Raw genomic sequence first — 21,122 nt, forward strand, 5'->3', positions numbered from 1 at the left:
CTCTGCAGTACTGCAGATTAGATACAAGGAGCATTGTCGTGCATCCAAAATCTCCCCAAATAATACATAAAATATCAATAAGACATAAAGAATTGTCTTAAAGATTATATCTTTTATATTTATATATATATATATATATATATATATATATATATATATATATATACATATATATATATATATATATATATATTATATTATATTTTATTATATCTTTTTTTATACCAAACGTTCATTACGACGGAAAGTGATTTGAGGAGAATTTAAACGCTTCTCCTAAAACACCACGAGGGGGCGAAACTGACGCAACATCCGGGTCACCAGCGTAACTGCGTCATCATTACGTGCCCCGGAAACAGCGAGCGACTTCCTTCCCAAGCACCGCGAGCAACATTTTGTGCTAATTTCCTCCAAAAGAAAACACAAACAAACGATATAAAACCCAGTTATCAGTCGCGTGGATGTTTATTTAAGGTAAGAGTGATTGTGAGTGACGCTGTGTTGTCTTATTTGAGTCGTGACGTCATATTTGACGAAGCCGAGGAATAGTAAACGTCCTAATGTTCAGCGTGTGGGGTCGTTTTTAATGTTCAGTTTCTTATTAATACAATCACATTGCCTTAAGTAATTTTAGCAATCAATAATATTTGCGTATAACAGCCCGCCACTTGGCTTGTTTAACTGTGTGTGTGTGTGTGTGTCATGTGTGTATGAAGGCTGGCACCTGAATAAAGATATTAGATACAACCATATATGTTTCTGTGCGTAATTTTGGATTGTATGTCTTCATGTAGCTGCTTTCAGTCTCTTGAGGTCCAGCAGTGAAGCCATGGCGTCTCCAGGAGGAGGAGGAGCTCTGTCGACGAGAGGCGGCAGCGGGGCCAGGAGGATGAAGTGGGCTCTGGAGCTGAGTCTGGGCAACAGCAGGTAAACAAACCAGAGTGCATCCAAACACGTGACCTAGAGAGACTTTTTTTTTTTTAAAGAAGCACATCCATCAAACGTTGTGCGTTGCAGGAGCCGTGGCGACCGGCAGGGCGGTCAGGGAGACGTTGTGTACCCCATCGGCTACTCTGAGAAGCCCGTCCCCGACACCAGCATCCAGGAGACGGACAAGAACTTGGTGGAGAAGGTGAGGGAGGAGAGACGGAGAGACGTCACTTCCTTTGTCTCCTTCAGGCCGAGACGTCGGTCTTATTTGTGGTGTTTGTTTCTGTTTTCCTCCCAAAGGAAGTGTAGTAAAAAGTTGAAAATGCTGAGCTCGGGCCTCTGCTTCTTGTCTCCTCAGCGCTGCTGGGACGTGGCCCTCGGGCCCCTGAAGCAGATCCCCATGAACCTGTTCATCATGTACATGTCGGGAAACACCATCTCCATCTTCCCCATCATGATGGTCTGCATGATGGCCTGGAGGCCCATCCAGGCGCTCATGTCCATGTCGGCCAGTGAGTACCCGGCTTCCCCCCGGCGCCCATTGACCCCGAGCGGAGACTCGCGGGGTTCGGTCTCTCACGTCTTCCTTCTCGTTGTGTCTCTCAGCCTTCAAGCTGTTGGAGAGCTCCAGTCAGCAGTGGCTGCAGGGCCTCGTCTACCTGCTGGGTAACGTCCTGGGCTCGGCGCTGGCCATCTACAAGTGTCAGTCGATGGGGCTGCTCCCGACGCACTCCTCTGATTGGCTGGCTTTCATAGGACCGCCTCAGGTAAACGCCGCTGAGACCGCCGCTTCACTTCCTTTTGTTCTTTATCTTTGATCCACTACTTCTGGTTTTAACACATACATCCTGGCAGCTGTTCACGCTTCAGCCAGTAGAGGGCAGGATTTGCCTTTTTTACTCTTTATTTACCTTTTATTTACCATTTGAGTCAATCAGAACAAACTTTATTTACAATGGCAGCCTCTTGAAGAAAGAGGGGCTAAAAAAATCTATCTATTTGTGGATCACAATAACAGAAACGCATGGATTGTATAATCAATCCAGGGTTTTCATTGGCCAATTTATAGGTCAGGCTCTAATACATGCATCTAATTATATTGAGAGGGGGATTTTTTAAAGGCAATATGCAACAAAATATAATACTGCATATAATACGCATTTAATGAGAGAAAAAAACGCCTTTTTCTGTTGCAGTAGTATGAAAAAAGTTATTTCCATTGTAAACATTTCTGAACGAAGCCAATCGTCACATCTTGATTTTACCGTCTTTCCTCTCCACAGAGGCTGGAGATCATGGGCGGAGGGATGGTGCTGTGAAGAGGACGCGGTTACAGAGGTTCATTCGTTGCTCGTTCTCCACGACGCATTTAGTTTGTTTTGTTTTTTTTGACAGAAACGTTGATGTTTCTTTTCTTCGTCCTGCTGCTTGATGTTTTTAGCTCTTCGTTTGCTGCCCGTTCACATTTTATTAAAAGGTTAACAGCCAGCAGACGATCACGTTGAACTGCTGTATTCTTCTTTTACAGTTGAAATAACAGTCGCAGGTTGTTGTTTTTTTTTACAGAAGGCTGAACCCAGTTTTAGAGGGTTAATGTCATTAATACTGAACTTTACATAACTCATAACATTTTTCTTTTTGTCTGGAACAGTTTTATTCCATTAGAGTCGTATTTCCTTCTCTTTTTTTGTGGAACTCGTGGTTTCCTGACGTTAACCAGCAACATTTACTAATCCGTTTTAATTTATGAGTCTGTTTAATTTATACTTATATGCTACATGACATAAATAAAGCATTTTTTTCTGGCTGCAATAACATGTTTTCAACCGTGTCCGTTGATGTGTTGGACGAGCGTAGAATTTTATATCACAAAGTAATTTCTCTACGGGGAAAATTGAGCATAAAATATACGTCTGTTAAACAAGTAATCAGACTCTTCAGCGACATCGATCTGAGCCATCGAGACGGAAATATTGGAGAGAACTTGTTTGCTCGAGCTGATAAAGGTTTCAGTCACAAGCATAGAAAGAAAGAAAAGTTTGATCTCAAAGATAATGTGATTAAACAACTCGGTTGTGCAATCTGACATCACGTCACAGCGAACGTTTTCCTCTCTGATGTCCTTAAATATCCGCTGGTTTCAGGCCGCGAGGGGTTTGGTTGCAAATCAGTTTTATGGACATAATGCATTTACAATAGTTTGCATTAAATCTGGTGTTTTTTCAGCCAGAAATGGACATTTCTAACGCCTTATTTGAACTGTTTGTCAAAACATTTGATGCCAAAATAATATATCACATATATTAATGTGAAAATATGGAATTGAATTAACAAACTGTATCTCCATTTTTGTGTTTTATCCATATATTTGTCCTTCGAATTCCATGATTATTGAGAATATTGTGAATTTTATCACAAAATCCAAATGACTCCCCATTGTTGGACTGAAAGTGCCAAAACCTGCATTGACACCTCGTCAACATATATGAGTTAATCAAATTAAACATATATATAGACTTTCCTTCCTTTTTTCTTCTACCTGCTGCTTGCTGCTGCTCTTGTGGGCGTGAGCGTCGGTATCAGCAGCAACACCCTGCAGAACAAAGGCCGGCAGGTAGGGCAGAGGGAGAACCTGAGAGGCGAGTAGCAGAGAGCTAAAGCTCTTTGTTACGGCCGTGTGTGAATAACTACGCAAAGACGTTTACACAGATGCTCCACACACACCCGAAAACATGAAAGATGAGGTCAAAGTTGGAGATTTTACTCCTTTAAGGAGTAAACTTTAAGGCAATGAGTCATTTTTCATGTCAATGTTATTTTATGCTGGTAGCTGCTTTTTATCCAGCATAAATCTGTGCATACAGTACTGGGTAATTGTGCTATTTATGTGATAATATATGTTTGAATACCTTAATCTGATATATATTTATAGGCAAAATATTATTTTTAAAATATTTTTGTCATAATTCTGTATTAGTATTATCATAATTAGACTTTGTGTATCACGTTGGTGGAATGTATTTAAGTACATTTACTCAAATACCACAATAGATATGTTACTGTAATTAGGCCCATCATTAGATTAATTAAACCGAAAATGTATACGTCACAATCCAGTAGTCTCATTTAAATAATATATTTTTTGGGTGGGGGGGTGTAAATTTTAAATGTATGAGGGTTTTACTTTTGCTTTGATTTAGTTATTTGATTTAAGACCAATCATGATTTTCACTTATAAAATCTCATATTTTGTATTTATCATGGATAAAAAATATGTTTTATTCCACATTTAATCGATTGAACTTTAATACCCCCCCTCCTCTAAAAAGTGTTCTGGTCATAGTTTCGTGAGGGACCGGTTCAGCTTGCCGGACTGAGACACGAGGGGGGCGGGCTGACAAGGGGCGGGGGCGGGGCCGAGAGGTGGGCGGGGCCAGGTAAGGAGGAGAGTACAAGAGAGAAAAGGATGGGCAGTTTCCTTCACGGCGTTCGTCCGCTTTCAGCGAGCGGAGGATATAAGCAGAATTTTTTTTTTTTTTTAAACTAAACCTTATCTTTTTTTTGGTTTATTTTAAGTTTGTTCAGTTAACGTCGTCTGTTTTTGTTGTTTCCTCCCTCCGTCCTCCGGCCGCTGTCCTCCTCGGCTCGTTGGTTTGACCTGAACGTTAACTGACGTTTCTCCTTTTAATTCTCACGTCCAACCGCAGCTGTCAAGTGACGGAAACGACGGATTTTACCCACAAAACAAACATAAGAAGAAAAAAACAACACTTTATTCACAAGAAAAGTCCGTGTAAAGACTTTTTTTAAAAGTATTTATTCATTAGTTGAACGTTGAGGTTTGTGCCCCGCCTCCACCACTGTTGCCATGGAGAGGCACGGCTGTCACTCAGCAACGCAGGAATATCCACATCCGTTCATCCACGAGGTGAAGCTGACCAGCACCCAGAGGATCCGGGTAAGTTTCATCTTTAACGGGGTCAGGGGTTCAGGGTAAGGTTCAGGGGTCAGGGTAAGGTTGTTCACATACAACAGCAGGTTTTAATTTAACAGCGACGGAAGTGAAATTAAAAATAAATTCAAATCTGCCACCTGAAACTAGTTTGGCATTCATTTGACTGACAGGAGCAGAGCATGTCTTTCAAGACTCCTAACTACTAATGGTGTACTTGTAAAGGACTCAAGGAGTCGGTGACATATGGGGATATATGCATGGATACTGTACATTTAATCTAATCTTCAGTTTCTCAACATGAGTTTAAGGGAACAAAAAGTCTTTCACGTTTATCTATCGGACTGTCGGTGACTAAACAAAACGGCCGAGTCATAAATGATCAAGGTTGGGCGTGACGTACGACAATAACAACAAACCACAGATTAACACTACTCCGTGATTGACAGTCGTGGCGGTGAGTCACGGCTCATGTTAGGGACATTATTTGTCCTCGTATGACGTAAAGCTTGCGTCTAAAACCTCTGACATGTGATGCTGGATGCAGAAACAGTAGCCATGCTTGTGCCTGTGTTTTTTAAATAACTTTTTTCTTCTTCTTCTGGTCACCAGGGTGTCCTCCTTGGCTGCGTCCTCACCCCCCTGCGCGTCGCTCTGACGGTGCTCTGCTTCCTCGTCATGTGGCCTCTGGCCCGGCTGCGATTGGCCGGCCTGTCCGAGGAGGCTCGCGCTCGGCCCGTGGAGGGCTGGCGGCGCTGGCTGCTCCACCCGTTCATGCTGTGGCTCAGCCGGCTGGCCTTCTTCTTCCTGGGCTTCCTGTGGGTGGAGGTCAAAGGTCGCAGGGCGGACCTGAAGGAGGCGCCGGTGCTGGTGGTGGCGCCTCACAGCAGCTTCATGGACATGGTGGTGCTGATGCCGACCCAGCTGCCCACGGTGGTGTCGCGGTCGGAGAACACCAGCCTGCCGGTCGTAGGAGGTGAGGGGCTGTGACACACACACACGCACACGCACACACACACACACACACTCACTCACTCACTCACTCACTCACTCACTCACTCACTCACATATACACCTTCACACACACATATACACATTTATTGTTTACATTGTCACTCAAGCAGAAAGACAACATTTGGTTTGTGTGCGTGTGGGTGTGTGTGTGTGTGTGTGTGTGTGTGTGTGTGTGTGTGTGTGTGTGTGTGTGTGTGTGTGTGTTTTCAGCTCTGCTGGAGTTCAACCAATCGGTGATGGTGAGCAGGACGGACCACGAGTCGAGGAAGAAGGCCGTGGCTCAGGTCACGGAGAGGGTGACCTCCAACGGCTACTGGCCTCAGGTGTGACATCACTCACAGGCCGCGTACACGCTGTCCGCCTCCACCTCCACCTCGCTGTGGTTTACAGAGCCACTGCAACGACACCACCCGCTCACACGTTGCAGCAATTAGTTGATCGTATTTTAGCTATCTGGTGGTTTGACGTCAGGAGCCACGGCGAGCGATTGAGACCGTTACGTCTCTGCTTTGCGGTGCGTATCGCTGAGTCAGCAGAAAAAACAGCTGATCGAGATTAGATGGCAGCTGCTCGAGGGGAACAAAACACACGTCTTCCTCCCGTGAACGCCATCCTCCTTTTTTTAAATGAGAGTTCGGGACAGTGCAACGGGAACCTGGGGACCAGAATGTGATGTCATTGGTGTAGAAATATGATCAGTGTGTAGTATTTTCTCCCACGTCACACGTCTTAATCCTTCTACGTCAGATGCTGATGTTTCCTGAGGGGACCACGACCAACGGCAGCGCGCTCATCAAATTCAAACCCGGTGAGTCCCGTCCGGTTTGTCCTGCTGTGCGACTCGCTGCATGCCGACAGTTTATTCACCTTTGGTACAATTGTTGCGGGAATGAGGAGAAAAGGGCGCAGCAGCTGGTTGTCTTTCTCATTCCAGTCTTTCCACTCTGTCTCTCTCTCTTTCTCTCTCTTCTTTTGTGTCTCTCTCTTCCATCAGGTGCCTTCCTCGCCGGCCTCCCGGTCCAACCGGTTCTGTTGCGTTACCCCAACAAGCCGGTGAGTGAAGCCATTTGGGTTGCTAGGCAGTTTTTTATTTTAATGACAGTCAGGCGACCTGAGGAGGCCGCTTGGTGAGTCGCAGCGTCCATGTTTTTTTTTGTGTGTGTTTATTTCGGCTTCAAACGGGTTTCTGTCCAGTCAGGGAGGAAGCAATGCCGTTCTTCAAGGTCTCAGAGTCAGAAACCTCTGAACTGAACGTCTGAGGCTGGAAACAAACTGAAGACGTTTACAGAACTTCTTCATGCACCGATTCACAAAAAAACTGATAACAAACAGTGACACAAATGTCCACAAACTTTACTTATTACCTCACTTTGTGAAGATGAATTAAGTAATTAAGTCACTTGTCCTTATATTATTTGAGATAGCTATAAATAGAGTCTTTAATTAAGCTTTACTTTAGCAACATGATAATAAGAGACAGTTAAATATGATAAATAATAATAAAAAGTGTGGATAACTGAGAGAGTAAATGTAAAATATAAATATAGTGTTATTAAGAGAGGGAATTATTTCCCGACAACAAGTTGAGCGTTCATGATACTGAAGAGATGGTTTAAAAATAGAAGGTGTGTGTGTGTGTGTGTGTGTGTGTGTGTGTGTGTGTGTGTGTGTGTGTGTGATGAAGTAAAGATTATCAGCTCTTTGTTGACTGCATGCTGAAGGACTGTCGTCCATCCAGAGATGAACTTTAAAGATCTTTAGAGATAATTCAAAAGCAGAAACGATCGCCAATCAGGAACTAAGTCACTGGAACGATCCTGAGCAACGCTGTGCTGCTACGCACGCACGCACGCACACACACACACGCACACACACGTCTCTGACTTCCCCTCGTCCTTCAGCCCTCTGGTCTCGGGCCCCCGGGCTCAGACTGTAGAGATCTCGGCTACGCACCTGTAAAAAGATTTGCGCTTAACCTTTTGACCTGATTTCAAAAACCGTGAGAGAAGGTCTCTCCAGGTGGGAACCACAATGACACACATACGTACAGACACACACACACGCAGTGAAAACCATGCCAGCGTCGCTATCTCCACCGGTTCAACAGCTGCTCTCCACGCCGCCTGCTGAAGGACGCGCTTTAGTTTTCTTCTCCTCCGTTGACTCGTTGCTGCGTTCACTGACGAGATGTTTTTATTGCTCTTCATCAGGACACGGTGCGCTGGACGTACAAAGGAACGAGCTGGTGAGTGCAACTGTCTCCTCACAACACTGTGTACACACACGCTTTAACAACTAGCAGGACTTTGTACTTCCTGTTTCTGCTCAGAACCTTGATTTTTAGAAATCAACCAGGAAGTTGAATCCTCGCTCTTACATCCTCCACGAGGGAGGATTTATTGTGTCTGCAGCTTTATTACAGCTGTGAACTGCAGACTGGGCGTGTTCTGGAGTTCATTTCTGGTCACATTAGTCATGTTGCATTAAGAAGAAGCAGGTGTTGGGCAATAAGACGATATGTTCACCACCAGGGCGATTCCACTGCTTTTATTTTAATAAGACGTGTTCATAATGACTCTTAGAAGTGCTGCTTTATGGTCAAACTGTTTTTAATTTATCATTTTTATGGTCAAAGTAGCTTAATTAATTAGTCTGATGTTAATTTGCTGGATTAGCTAAATGAACAAAAATTGTATTCATCCATATCAGATTCAAACCGTAATGTAACACGTTTCCCATAATGCCACATTCATTGTTAAAAATATCATGTTTATTACGAGGTTTTAGACGCCTAAACAAAACAATGTTTTGAACATGTGCCATCTATATTTAGATTCTTTCTGCGCTCGCTCCAAAAGCCGCCAGACTTCTTCTGACAAAACCAGTAATATGAGTAGTAATATGTACTTTAAATGTGATGTGTTGTCTCTCAGGAAGCAGGCGGTGTGGCACACGACCTCTCAGCTCTACACCAGAGTCACCATCGAGGTCATTTTACCGTTTATTAGTCTCAATAACAATAGATATGTGTCGCATGCTGTGGTTGAGGTGCTCTGTGTGTGTTCAGCACTCTGACATCACTGCTGTGTGAAGCAGTGAATGGAGACAGCTGTACTTTTGATAAAAGTGTTGTAAAAAGGTGTTTTTCTTTCTCGTGCTGTAGTTCCTTCCGGTTTACTCCCCGTCCCAGGAGGAGAAGGATGACCCCAACCTGTACGCAGACAACGTCCAGAAACTCATGGCCAAGTGCGTACGCAGACGCCATATGATTCATGTCACTATGTCAGGTGCATGTCGGTCATATTATCACATGAGATCATGCTCCATTCATCTCCTGATGGGAGCTGTTGGTAGAAATAAGATGAGATGAGATAATCTTTTATTAGTCCCTCAGTGGGGAAATTACAGGATTACAAAAGCATTGCTCACAATAAATAAAGATAAAAAATCAAGTAATATAAATAAACAGTAGAACGATAACAAAACCAAATCAAATAATGAACAGTAACAAGAATATTAAATATCCAGATGGAATAGAAAATGTGTATAAAAGTACTTTTAAATAAAAACGTAAATGTTTTGTCCTAGAAAAATAAAATACATTTTTTTTGGTAACAAAGTTTTCCTTTGGGGACAATTTTGGGTTGAAAAAAATGTAATAAATCGCATTATATCGCGATACTCAATGTATTGCGATAATATCGTATCGAGACTTAAGTATTGTGATGATATTGTATCGTGGGAGCTCTGGAGATTCCCACCTCTACTGAGCAGCAGTTGTGTGTATTTCGGGTCTTGATTTGCAGTTTTATTTCGTGCACTGCATGTTTTTACTCTCCGTGAAGCAACACACTCCATCCCATCGCTCCACAAAGACGCATCTTGTGATGCGGGAAAGGTTTTGGAGGTTTCTGACGCCCGTCTCGGTTATCGGATCACATTCAGCAGAGATGACGTACGACGTCTCCCATAATGCACCTCTCTCCTGCGCCACAGGGCCCTTGGAATCCCGTCCACGGCCTACGTGATGGAGGGCCGGGTTCCCGTGGAGAAGCTGGGCGGCCTCTCGCTGCCGCTGGAGTCTCCCGCCAGGAAAGCGCTGAAGCTGCTGCGAGGCGGCGGGTGAGAGCAGATCTGCGTTTCCATCCCGCCCCTCACAGAGGAGTTATTCACTTCATGCCTCTCACCAGCTTCTTCTCTCTCTCTCTCCATCTCAGTCTGGGAGCGCCACAACTGGCGGCGGCACTGGACAGAATGATTGACAGGTGTCGGTCGGGAGCTCGGGGGTCGAAGGTCAGCACGGAAGAGCTCTCCCTCGTCCTCGGGCTGACGGACGTCGACACGGACGACGCGATCCGAGACATTTACTCCAAGGTTCTTACTTCTTCTTCGTCACAGGCGTTTGTGTTTCCTGTAGATGAGTTATCGGGTTTTAGGAGTCCATGTTGACCAGTAACGAGAACAAGATGTACAGAAGAAGAAGATGATCCTTTTGAGTCCCGAGAAAAGCGCTCTATCATGAGAAAACTGAAATCCACAATGATAATATTCATCCTAAAGTGAATGGAATGATCTGAGAGCTGCATGTTTCCAACTAGCAAATGAGTTAAATACCTGTTTCTGTCTCTGCTCGCACTTTTATTAAGAATAAGTAAAAACTGTGTCCAAAAACGTGTAATAAAGCATGTTTTCTTTGTTTCAGGATGAGACGGTGGACCTCCGGCCGCTCTATCTGACTGTCGCCGCTCTGTCGGGATGCGTGGGCTTCAAGCCGCTGCTTCACACGGCGTTCACCGTGAGTCTGGTTTCTGGTTTCTGACCGGAGATAGAGGAGCCGACGTCTTGTTTCTTTGTCTTATCCTCCTCCTCCTCTTCCTCCTCCTCCTCCTCCTCCTCCCCCTCCTCTTCTAAATGTCTCGTTGCCCTCCAGCTGTTCGACGCAGAGGGCCAAAGCCGCCTGAGTGCAGAGGAGCTGACGGACCTCATGGCGGCGCTGCTGGACTTCCCTCAGCGTCACACCGCCGAGCTGTACGCTCAGGCCGCCGGCTGCGGCGCGCTCACTGAAGGTGAGCGGCTCTCCGCACTGAGGGCGCTGCGATAGTCCTGGGATAAAACAGGCGACTGTGACTCCATTTGACTTTTATAGGATTTTAAGGCAACATCAGAACATACAGTGAGCCTCTTTAGTTCCTGTGAAGAAGACTGAATTCAATTGTTTTCAATTGAATTCAATTTATTATTATTTAAGACTTTGACCTCAACAAAATTGCTCTGGAGGTTTTGAGAGTTCCTGTTTGCTGCTGTAAGTCTGTGAATGTCCCTTCTGCAGGACGAATAAAGGAATATCTAATCTAATCTATTCTAAATATTCAAAAATATAGCGGTTAAAACATTAAGAAGAAAACACACTTTGTCAAAAAACAATCCTATTTCGTACAAATGATTGTTATAATTGAAAACAAATCCAGATGCACTCTAGATAGATAGATAGATAGATAGATAGATAGATAGATAGATAGATAGATAGATAGATAGATAACTAACATTTAAACGTTCATAAATATATCTCAGTTTACTCTATGATTTAAAGAAAAAGCGCCTTAAGGCAAATGTTTCTGCCTGACCGGATGTGATATTTATCTGTCTGTTTCCTCTTCTTCTGTAAGATATCTTTAGTAACTCGATGAAGCAAAAAGGCAACTGACACGTGCGTTTCATCAGGTGACAATTTAGTGTTTTATAAAAATTTTAATCCGCCCTTTTTACACCAAACAGAGAATCTGCTGCGAGTGCTGACGACCGACCCGACCTATCACAGAGTGGCGAGCGAGTACATGCGGCCCGAGGAGGCGGGCTCCCGGCCGGCCGACGGGAAGACTGTCAACAACAACAGGAGCACGCACAACGACAACAAAAAGTTTGAATGAGGAAGAAACGTGGATTCTGCTTTTTACGGGACGTTAAACGCAGCTGACAAGACGTATTGAACCAGAATAATCGACAAAGGATTGTATTTTTTTAAGTGTGTGTGTGTGTGTGTGTGTGTGTGTGTGTGTGTGTGTGTGTGTGTGTGTGTGTGTGTGTGTGTCTCTTGTGTATTTGAAGACTTGTATGTTTACAGTGCAATTGTTTTTATTGCCCAACAGACATCTTGATGTGTTGCTCCAGATGTTAAAAGATTTCTTTACTTTACATGAAAAGTCTTATTTATGTAATTCCCTCTTTTGTACGTGGCCTTTTTGTGTTTTTCTTAAACAGGACAATAGTAATGTGCAAAAAAAAAGAAAAATCTCTGTAAATCAAAACGTTTATTTTACGTAAATTAATTCTTACATTTTTGCATGTGAATATTTTTTATCCTTAATAAATTAAACTGTGAATTTCTTTTTCAGGAGCTGTCAATCGCATTCTTTCTGTATCTTTCATCCCAAAACTCAAAAATAATTATAATAATAATCTTCCTGAGAGCGTTTTCTTCCTCTTCTCGTCTTCCTCTACTCTTTACCCAGCGTCCGGCTGCGCGTCTTCACTTTGCACAATGTGAAGTCTTGGTACTTTGTGGGTAACTTCTTGGAAAGCCGCGTTGGGAAACATGGGCCGCGACCTTTTCTGCACCTTCTCCTGGTTCCTTCTCTTCTTCCTGCTGCTTTCAGAGCATTTCCATCCTTCGCCTTCACGCTGCTTCCCGTCGGGGTCGGGCTCCATTCACAGCCGGATGTTTTCGGCCTTTTCCGCGGACTCTCCGCGAGGCTGCGCCGTCCGGCCTCCACCTCCACCGGGTTCGCCCGTCGACGTGACGCACTTTGTGACCTCAAGCAGTCGATCCCGGAGACGTCGGCGCGTTTCCTCTTGTCTGGGAGTCGCTGGCCTTCTTCCCCCGACGACTCCTCCGTCGAGTCTTTTGTCGAACGAGTGTCGGTCTGAACCTTTGGGCTCTGCGGAGAAGCTTCAGCCGGACCCACCTTGTCCTCGCTGGTCTTCTCTCTTCTGCTTCTCCTCATCTGACTTAAAACTGTCAGAGTCCGCCGCCCGGCTTCCTCCTCGCTCGCCTTTCCTTCTAGTGTGCCATGGTCCTGGATTTCCACGCCCGGGTGTCTGCCTCTCCCTCTGGCTTTCGCGGCGGGCGGAGGAGGAGTCGGCTGCTCTCGTTCCTCAGTCGTCGCGCTCGTGGTTCTCCTCGTGATACCGGACATTCGAGCCCCCTCACCGAACTCTCTCTCCTCTTGCGGGACCTCCATCGTCAGGGCGCTTCCTGCCCCCGGTCCGCTGCTCGCGTCGGGGTCCTTGACCTCGAGCTTCTGCTTCTCCCCTTCTGGTTTTCGACGACGTTCCCTCTCTCCGATCTCTGGTCTCGGTGTTTGGTCTTGAGACAACGTTCTTCTTCCTGACGACCGTCTCTTCTGCTTTTGAGAAACCACCCCGACCCTCTCTGGTTCCTTCTCAGCCTTTTCACACGCTTTCTTCTCCTCTGCTTCCTCTGTCGTGGGTTCGTCCCTCAGCATCGCTTTGGGGTTTTCAGTTTGACTCGACGGCCTCAGACTGCGTCTGGCTTTTGTCTTTTTGTCTGCGTTCTCCTTCCGCTTGGCGATCTTCTTCGTCGACCTTCCCTCCTTCGCTTTCGTGGCGGTTTGTTTCTGCGTTGCCTCTTTTATCGCCGTCTCGCCCCCTTGTTCCGCCTTTAGTTCAGGAGACGCCGGCTCTGATAAAACGACGTCAACTGGGCGATCGCAAGAGTCTGCATTAGAGGACTCGGGAGTTGCTTCGGGACGAGAGTTGGAGTTCATGTTTTCCGGCTCTCTCATCGGAGGCAGTGGGCGAGGAGGCGTCAACGCCGGGACACTCGGAGCTGGAGGGCCGGCTGGAAAATCGTCTCCGAAACCGGAAGCAGGATCCTCGACAGCAGCGGTGCGAGGGTCCTGGTCGGCCCCTGAAACACTTGGTCTTGAGGGGGACCCGGCTGCAGGAGGGTCCTGGTCAGCCCCTGAAACACTTGGTCTTGAGGGGGACTCGGCTGCAAGAGGATCCTGATCGGCCAATGAAACACTTGGTGCTGAGGGGGACTCGGATGCAGGAGGGTCCCCCGGTCGAGGTCCTTCCTGGGACGCCTGAGCTGACTGCGTGTCCCCGAGGTCTGAGAGGGACGTCAAGGCTTCTTCTGGCTTTGCGCCTCCAGGCGTCTCCGCCGACGCTCCGGCGTCTCTCGCCTCCGAAGCCGAAGCCATACCGCCGGCCGGGGAGGTTTTGGGAAACAACTGCTGAGAAGCAATGTGGGCCTTGAAAAGGCAGTCGTCGTGGTCGAGGGGAGACGGCGAGGTGTCGGCTTGCGAAGGGACGACGGGGGAGCCAATGGTCCAACCTTCACTTGGGCTCGTGTTCCCCGGAGGTGTTCTTTGTCCGTCCTGGTTCGGGCTTGTGTCGGACCGTGAGCCCGGCGGTGCCGGTTCCTCCACACGCGACGAAGCCGCTTCTTCGGGGCCAGAAGTCACGATGCCGGAGGCGGCAGCGGACAGGTCCGCTAACTGCTGCTGGATCACATTCAAAAGCTGTTGAGCAAGAGGAGAAATACAAGATTTAAAGTCATTCGAACCTGTTCTCTCAGTAACCTTTATCCTGCATGTCAAATGTTGTGACGTGTTGTTTTGACCTATTACCTCCATCAAAAGTTCCCTGTATGAAAGAAGGTCAATGGGATCTGGATCTGGAGCGAGGGGCGGGTCCAGGTACTCTGTATTCAGCATCGACTCCACCTGAGAGAAAGAGATTGATAATATACATTTAAGGGGCTTGAGGAGGACAGATTTTTACAAAGAATCCTCAAAACCGAAACAGCAGAAGCCTTTCTGACCCTCCTGACTTCTACTCGCCAGCATGAGCTACGCCCTCTGTATCCTACATTTCCCATAATGCCACTTGATAGCGTCCCAAGTCTTTTGAAGCTCCACTACAGTAATAATGTTACGAGTAAGAATCTTCGCTTTTAAAGGTAACAGATCATGTGCTTTCCAGCCTTCATACGGGACGAACCTCCGGCGGGACGAACCAGGACTGAGGCGGTGAAATGGGGAACAACATGTAAGGCGGGACCGACCGGTAGGAGCCCGACTCCAAGTTTGAGTTTGGCGCCGAGGTGATGGGGCCCTGAGTGGAATCAGGCTCTTCCACGTCGCTCAGGATGATCTCCGGAAGAGAAAACAGCATCGTGTCCATCGTGTATCGCTGTGCGTTTCTGGCTTGTAGCTGTCAGAGGAAAGTGAGATAACCAACAGCAATTTGAGCGATTAAAACAGCAGAGACGCACAAATCACATTGTTGAAATGTCTTCTAGCACCAAACTACTCAATAAGTATTTAGTGAGAGTAGAATATACAGAATATACAGATTGATGATTTAAAGGGAACAGCCATACATGAGAATAAACAGTAGTATAAGAAGAAGGAAGATAATCTAAAATATACAGTATCTCATGCTCCTATTGCCACTTACTCATACAATATCTTTCTTCATTTACACATTTGTATTCACATATTCACATTTCATACATTGTTGAAACACAAGACTTATACGGCTTCTGCACTCTCATATAAACTTTTGGCCCTTATTTAGTGATGCAATTTCAGTATTTACAGTTTTTGCAATATGTCAGTAAACCGCCATTATTAAAAGTTTAGCTCAGTTTCAAGTGAAAAGCCTCAAAAAACGTTGTCCCTAAGCCGAAACTAATTGTCGGTCATATATCATCATCTTGCTTACCTTTCTTTCATGCGAGGAATGAATCGTTTTCAACCAATGAATCAGTTTGCATCTGCAGCATGTTTAAAAACAAACTGCATTCTGGTGGATTTGTTTTCTTTTGACAGAAGACTCTGTGCATAGAAATATTACAGACCTCCAAAAGTTTTATATAATTTATTATTTTATTTAGAATTCATATATATTATAAATTATATTTATAGCCAGGTAAATATTTGTTATTTTGTGAACTGATTTAAATTGATTATTTACAACTGTATTGTAAAACTAATACTAAAAACTACATTTTCACGCTTGTGTTCAGCAAATTAATTATCATATTGTTGTTCATAAAACCATAAATGTAAAACAATATCGTTGGAATATATTGTTCTATTCGTTTATACAATATAATATTGTATAAAATCAATTTTAAAACGATTTTACGACTATGAAACTCCATTACCCAGGATGCCCCGCGCTCTGATTTGTAAACCGGATATCCGCCCTGCTATCCGCGAGGAGAAACTCCGCCGCACGTGGGATCCCCGGGACGAAGAACTCGTTAGCTTCGACTTCCGAGTTGTTTTACGCGATAAAACAACGTGTTTTATACTTTTTGAGGCTCTTAAATCACGTTTTCGTCAAAATGTTCCTGCAGTTTTACATAAATGAAGCCGGAGAGAGAGTCTACACTCTGAAGGTAACGTTGTGTTTACGTCCTGCTTCTGGAAATGTACTCTGTTACGATACCGTGTTCTTCTATTTTAAAGTAGCTCATAAATACTGTGGCGTATTTAATGAAATATATAGTACATATATCGTACTGTTTGTTGATGCAGGTTATTTTCTAAATAACATTATTATTAAGTATCACGTTAGCTCGAGACCTTAATTTAATCTGTAATGTTTAATGGGAAACGCAATACACACAAAAAAGGTTATTTTAAATTTAGAGCTCGTGACTTGCAACTTTCATTTAACTTATTCTATATGGTGAAAAGATGACTTAATAATGTAATCAATCCAGTTAAAAAAAAACGTATTATTATCGGGCAGGTTTTTGTTCTTTACCTGAACCAAATCCACCTTTGCTAACGTCACAAACTGATACTTGTCTAATATTAAATACCATCGTTATCGTATCACCACACAGAAAATAATAAGAGAAAATATGTATAAACACACATTTATTGCGCTATAAATTGCATGTAACATAAACAGTGTGCTATAAATTAAGATCGACAATAAATATAACTTTCCTTAGTGGTTCTACTCAAGCAGATTAAGTTATTGTGGTCATTAGGTTGCATAACAAGAGATATATGTCGAATTAGTCTGCAAAAAAAAACAGTATTCAAGTAAATGCTTATCAAGTAAATTATACATTCTTTCTCCCCAACTGTTTTATTTTTCTGAATTTATCACAACAAGGAGTCGATTCAGTCAGACGTGTTGATCTGAGGTTGCATTTATTTTATGATCGCCCCGTGATGGAATAAACTGAGTTGCTTTGCTTTCTCTCTCCTCGACACCAACAGAAGATTGGTCCTGCTGGGGACCCCACCAGCTCGGCCCACCCGGCCCGCTTCTCCCCAGACGACAAGTTCTCCCGACACCGGGTGACGGTGAAGAAACGTTTCGGCCTTCTGCTCACCCAGCAGCCAAGACCGGTTCTGTGAGAGGTGGAGGGAGACCAGACCGAGAAGAGGAGCGCCACAGGCGAAGATTGGGACTGTAAAGTTGATAAAAAACACAGATTCAGGATCACACCGTATGAGCGTGCAGTCGGGATTTGTCCTCGGTTTCACCCACATTTCGGGGGCTGTTCCTGCATTGGATATCAGCTGTGATCGATGTTGAGGATCTTCTTTTTATGTACCGTTATTTGTCGACGTTCATTTGATTATGCTTTAAATTTGTTTTCATGTGGAATAAATGTTGGGTTGGTGATTTGTAGGCTCGCGACTCTTTTTGTATGAAATCCAGATAATAAACTAAAGAATGAAACCTGAATAGAGATGTTTCAAAACAAAGAATGAGAGCTCCATTAATGGTGTTAATGAAAAGACTGTATTGTTACGGCTTTTCCAGTCACCAGATCTAAATCACAAATGAACACGTCAGAACTCTTCGAATCTTATAAACCAGTGTTGATTAAGAGCCGGCAAAAGGAAATGCTTAAGTCAAAGGCACACATACATAACACAATGCATATTCAATAGCACATGTACACATTTACTCGTCTTGGTTTGGTGGATGAGACACTAAGTGGTGGAAGAAGTCAGTCTTAATACAACAATATAAAAGCAACCGTAAATAAAACTACAAGAGTATTAAGAGCAAATACTTTTATTGAAAATAAAATAAATACTTTGAGTTCATATTTATAAACCTATCAGTATTGCTGTCACTACTATAATGATTATGTATTTTAAAACTTACATTTGAAGCATGTAGCGTTGGAAAAAAGTTTTAAACAGTCATTTATTTATCATAATTTATGGACTACATTTCCCAGCCCCAAGGCACGAGCCGCTTGTTCGTCCTCACGCATGCGCAATCTTGTAAGAACGACGGCAAGCGACAGAGGACCAGCCAGGCGCGCTCGCATGTTTTTTTTTTTGTTGGGTCGGTTGGACAAAAAAAAAAAAGTGCGATAAAACCTGGGAGAGGAGCCAAATCTTCCCAGATGTAACTGAAAAAAGCCGTACGGCGGAGGCGTTCTTCACGGGGAATTTGGGCCAGGTATGTGCTTTTTACGTGCCTAACGTGTTCACTTCGATATTTCCCAGCGAGCATTTGTCGCTGTCAGTGAAATAAACCGGAGGTCCGCGGAGTTTATCAGCGGCATTGCTAGCTAACGTCGGGTTAGCCGGGACCAACTGAAGCGAAGCGGCCGGGGGTGGGGGCTCGCGTCGATACATCGCCCCGGGTACGGACAGCCACCCGGGGGATTGGGTACCGACAGCCGCCCGGGGGGATGCCTCACCCGTCCGACACGCCGCTCCCCATTGTACGGTTGTCAACGTCCGTCAGCGCCGAAGCTAATTCCGCCTGCCGTTTGTTTCATTTCTACTGCGCGCGCCTTTCTCTCGAATTTAGCCGGTTTTCTAATGCGTGTTGTTGCCTGGAAACCCAGAAACCGCAGCTTCGGGTCGGTTGCCGCATTCCCCTCCTTTTCGTCTTCTTCTTCTCTCTCTCTTGAGGGAGGAAAAACACATCTGCTCACGTGTTTCACATTTGTAATATTGTTTTTTTATTGTGAAATGTTACAAACGCCGTATTATTATCGGGAGGTGTTCACTGACCGGTTCAAGCCAGAATTATTATGGCGAGCTTAATTGGCTTACGGCGGGCAGCTGAGTGGCGGTTAGCACGCGGGGGATCACCGTCCAACGGGCGCTCTTTAAGTTGCTGCCGTCGGATGGTTTAGAGGATGGTTATCCTCATTAATGGAGGCGTGTTTGGATAAACGCAATGCCCACTGGATCATATTGATTAACTCGAGTGCCCCGAGGGAGGGCAGAGACCGTCGGCTAGAGGTAAGGCAGCCGGGTCACATCGTCTCCTCAGACGCCCATTTATACGTTTGTTTTTGGTCATTATTGCGACGGCGTTGCGGGGAGTAGTCCCGAGGTGGTGATGCGGTACTTTACTGAAGATTGGTAAACTTAATGTTAAATGACAGGTGACGTTACAGCCGTTTGCTGACCATTACACGTGGATAACAACCCAGAAAATGAACATTAAACAACCTGCATCCGCCTTATAATGTATTGTATTTGAACAACATAACGAAAAGTCCCAGTTCATATTGACTTTAGGTCAACTAGGTGACGTATTTGTTTATGACACGTGGGGACTGTGAGCATTTAGGGTTGTACAATGCTAACTATATATACAAAAAACAATTATTAGTGATACAGCAGTGTTGTATTTATGTAACTGAGCATAATAACAATCATGTTATATGCACAAGTAACAAAAAAAAAGGTACAAATCAGAGCTGAATGTCCAGAAAGGAGAACAAAATGTTCTGAACCTTGTGATGCTCTTTATATTACTGCTGAGGCCAACACAGTGGAGAGAAAGAGGAATCTTAACATGTTATAGTAACCACATATTGTCGTACTTCATAGCGATAAGAGGAACAAACGTCTGCAGTCACACACACACACACACACACACACACACACCAAAAGAAGGAGAACACCTATGTTTCACAATGGAACATGCTGCAATAAAGCTGTGCCACGGTATTGATAACACCCTGTGGGAGACCGTCCCATGATGTATTAATACATCAGTGACTGGCACAGTGCGAGAGGAGATAACGCGAGCGCTGACGTTGGCATTTTCTCCTTGTGTGTCCAACTGGTTTCCTCTCGCCCGCCGAACTCTTTTCCAAAGCTGTGCGTTGTATTGAAGATGCGTGATCGCCCAAAAGGTCTGAATGTGTTTGTCTAGACTCGAGTGTCTAGACCAATAACTTCTCCAGGGGTGTTTCCCAGCCTCCTATTGCACCAATGCTGGGATGGGCCTCGACTCCCCTGCCGTGACGGGACACTAGAAGCTGGAAGTTTGAGCAAATTAAACTCAACCCACTCCCCTTCTTTTGAGGAAGACTTTTTTTTGTTGAACCGGCAAAACAAGTATTGCGTCTCTTTATCTCCCCCCCTCCCTGTCCATCACTCAGTGTGGACAGAGGGTGTGAAGCAGCGTTAGAAAACAGGAAAGTGTTCTGTGCAGAGGGAGAGAAAACAGCCGGCAGCTACTGCCGCAACCGGTTGGAACCGCTCTCTTTTAATAATTAAATTATGAACCCAAGCTTAAACAACCATTCAGCTTCACCCCCCTGTCCTGTCTTGTCCTTTTTTTTTTGTTCTTCCCCCCAGACAAGGAGGAGGGCACATTGCAAGGATGACTCTGCACCTGCACGGCTCTCGGGGCCATCGGTTTGAGTCTCGCTTGTTATTGTTTAACAACCTCCCTTCATTTTGGAAGGGTAATTACCCCGGTCAAATATTTCTAAGGGTTAGTTTAGCTCAGTTAACTTGCTACAAAAAGATAGGAATGTCCCATTTATTTAAGTAAGGAAAGAAGGAAGGGGAGGGCGTGTTGAAGCCTGCATCTGTTGCTTTGAGAGCACATAGGTGGACTTCACGCTGTTGCTGAACTGTTTCCCTAAAAAGTGAAACCTATTAAAGAGGAAGTTCTTTAACACTGATTTTTTTTTACTCGTAAACGCATAAACATACAAGCGCCGCCTGACAATGACAACCTTTGGTGACTAAGTTTTGCAAGAGCAGTTGTTTTGCTGTGTAAACTAATTTCTGCTTTATTGTTTTTCTTTCTTATCTCTCTTCTTTCCCCATGATGACGCCTCCTCAACCCCCTCCCCCGGTTGTGACCACCGATGGGTGCCGTCATTAGAAAGACATTTGTACTTTTTCTTGAGAAGCGGCGGAGAGACGGACGAGCAGCCACAGTCTCC

General features: G+C 44.8%; 5 protein-coding genes across 6 annotated transcripts in view; 4 read left to right on the forward strand and 1 right to left on the reverse strand.

The window, feature by feature from the left end:
• The first annotated feature begins 344 nt into the window (after positions 1 to 344).
• emc4 (ER membrane protein complex subunit 4) lies at positions 345 to 2,745 on the forward strand. Its single transcript, XM_068587863.1, has 6 exons — positions 345 to 474; positions 795 to 927; positions 1,018 to 1,132; positions 1,289 to 1,442; positions 1,537 to 1,697; positions 2,214 to 2,745. The coding sequence occupies exons 2-6, from the start codon at positions 830 to 832 to the stop codon at positions 2,247 to 2,249; spliced, it is 564 nt and encodes a 187-aa protein (XP_068443964.1). The 5' UTR covers positions 345 to 474; positions 795 to 829; the 3' UTR covers positions 2,250 to 2,745.
• Positions 2,746 to 4,380: 1,635 nt separating this feature from the next.
• lpcat4 (lysophosphatidylcholine acyltransferase 4) lies at positions 4,381 to 12,287 on the forward strand. Its single transcript, XM_068588396.1, has 13 exons — positions 4,381 to 4,888; positions 5,495 to 5,858; positions 6,107 to 6,219; positions 6,644 to 6,704; positions 6,891 to 6,949; positions 8,107 to 8,141; positions 8,830 to 8,884; positions 9,060 to 9,142; positions 9,893 to 10,018; positions 10,114 to 10,270; positions 10,599 to 10,691; positions 10,827 to 10,962; positions 11,672 to 12,287. The coding sequence occupies exons 1-13, from the start codon at positions 4,799 to 4,801 to the stop codon at positions 11,821 to 11,823; spliced, it is 1,524 nt and encodes a 507-aa protein (XP_068444497.1). The 5' UTR covers positions 4,381 to 4,798; the 3' UTR covers positions 11,824 to 12,287.
• LOC137792649 (nucleolar and coiled-body phosphoprotein 1-like) lies at positions 12,190 to 15,699 on the reverse strand. Of its 2 annotated transcripts, XM_068588394.1 has the most exons (4): positions 15,647 to 15,699; positions 14,921 to 15,133; positions 14,548 to 14,643; positions 12,190 to 14,439 (listed from the first exon to the last, which is right to left on the reverse strand). In XM_068588394.1, the coding sequence occupies exons 2-4, from the start codon at positions 15,101 to 15,103 to the stop codon at positions 12,391 to 12,393; spliced, it is 2,328 nt and encodes a 775-aa protein (XP_068444495.1). In that variant the 5' UTR covers positions 15,104 to 15,133; positions 15,647 to 15,699; the 3' UTR covers positions 12,190 to 12,390. The 2 variants fall into 2 exon arrangements, with proteins under 2 accessions (XP_068444495.1, XP_068444496.1); XM_068588395.1 differs by lacking the exon at positions 15,647 to 15,699 and having other exon boundaries at positions 14,985 to 15,112.
• A 435-nt stretch (positions 15,700 to 16,134) lies between these two features.
• Positions 16,135 to 17,594, forward strand: nop10 (NOP10 ribonucleoprotein homolog (yeast)). Its single transcript, XM_068588078.1, has 2 exons — positions 16,135 to 16,328; positions 17,167 to 17,594. Exons 1-2 carry the CDS (start codon positions 16,275 to 16,277, stop codon positions 17,305 to 17,307), a joined length of 195 nt encoding a protein of 64 aa, XP_068444179.1. The 5' UTR covers positions 16,135 to 16,274; the 3' UTR covers positions 17,308 to 17,594.
• Positions 17,595 to 18,216: 622 nt separating this feature from the next.
• The window catches only part of LOC137791994 (solute carrier family 12 member 6-like), a 21,888-nt gene continuing 18,982 nt past the window's right edge, over positions 18,217 to 21,122 (forward strand). The window contains exons 1-2 of the mRNA XM_068587311.1: positions 18,217 to 18,373; positions 21,062 to 21,122. The exon at positions 21,062 to 21,122 is cut by the window's right edge and continues 682 nt beyond it. The gene's annotated coding sequence lies outside the window, so the exon portion shown is untranslated. The remainder of the gene's footprint in view (positions 18,374 to 21,061) is intronic.

Source organism: Clinocottus analis, unplaced genomic scaffold, assembly GCF_023055335.1.
Source record: "Clinocottus analis isolate CAN_PGR_092001 unplaced genomic scaffold, fCliAna1.0.p SCAF_21, whole genome shotgun sequence".
NCBI classification, from domain to species: Eukaryota; Metazoa; Chordata; class Actinopteri; order Perciformes; family Cottidae; genus Clinocottus; species Clinocottus analis.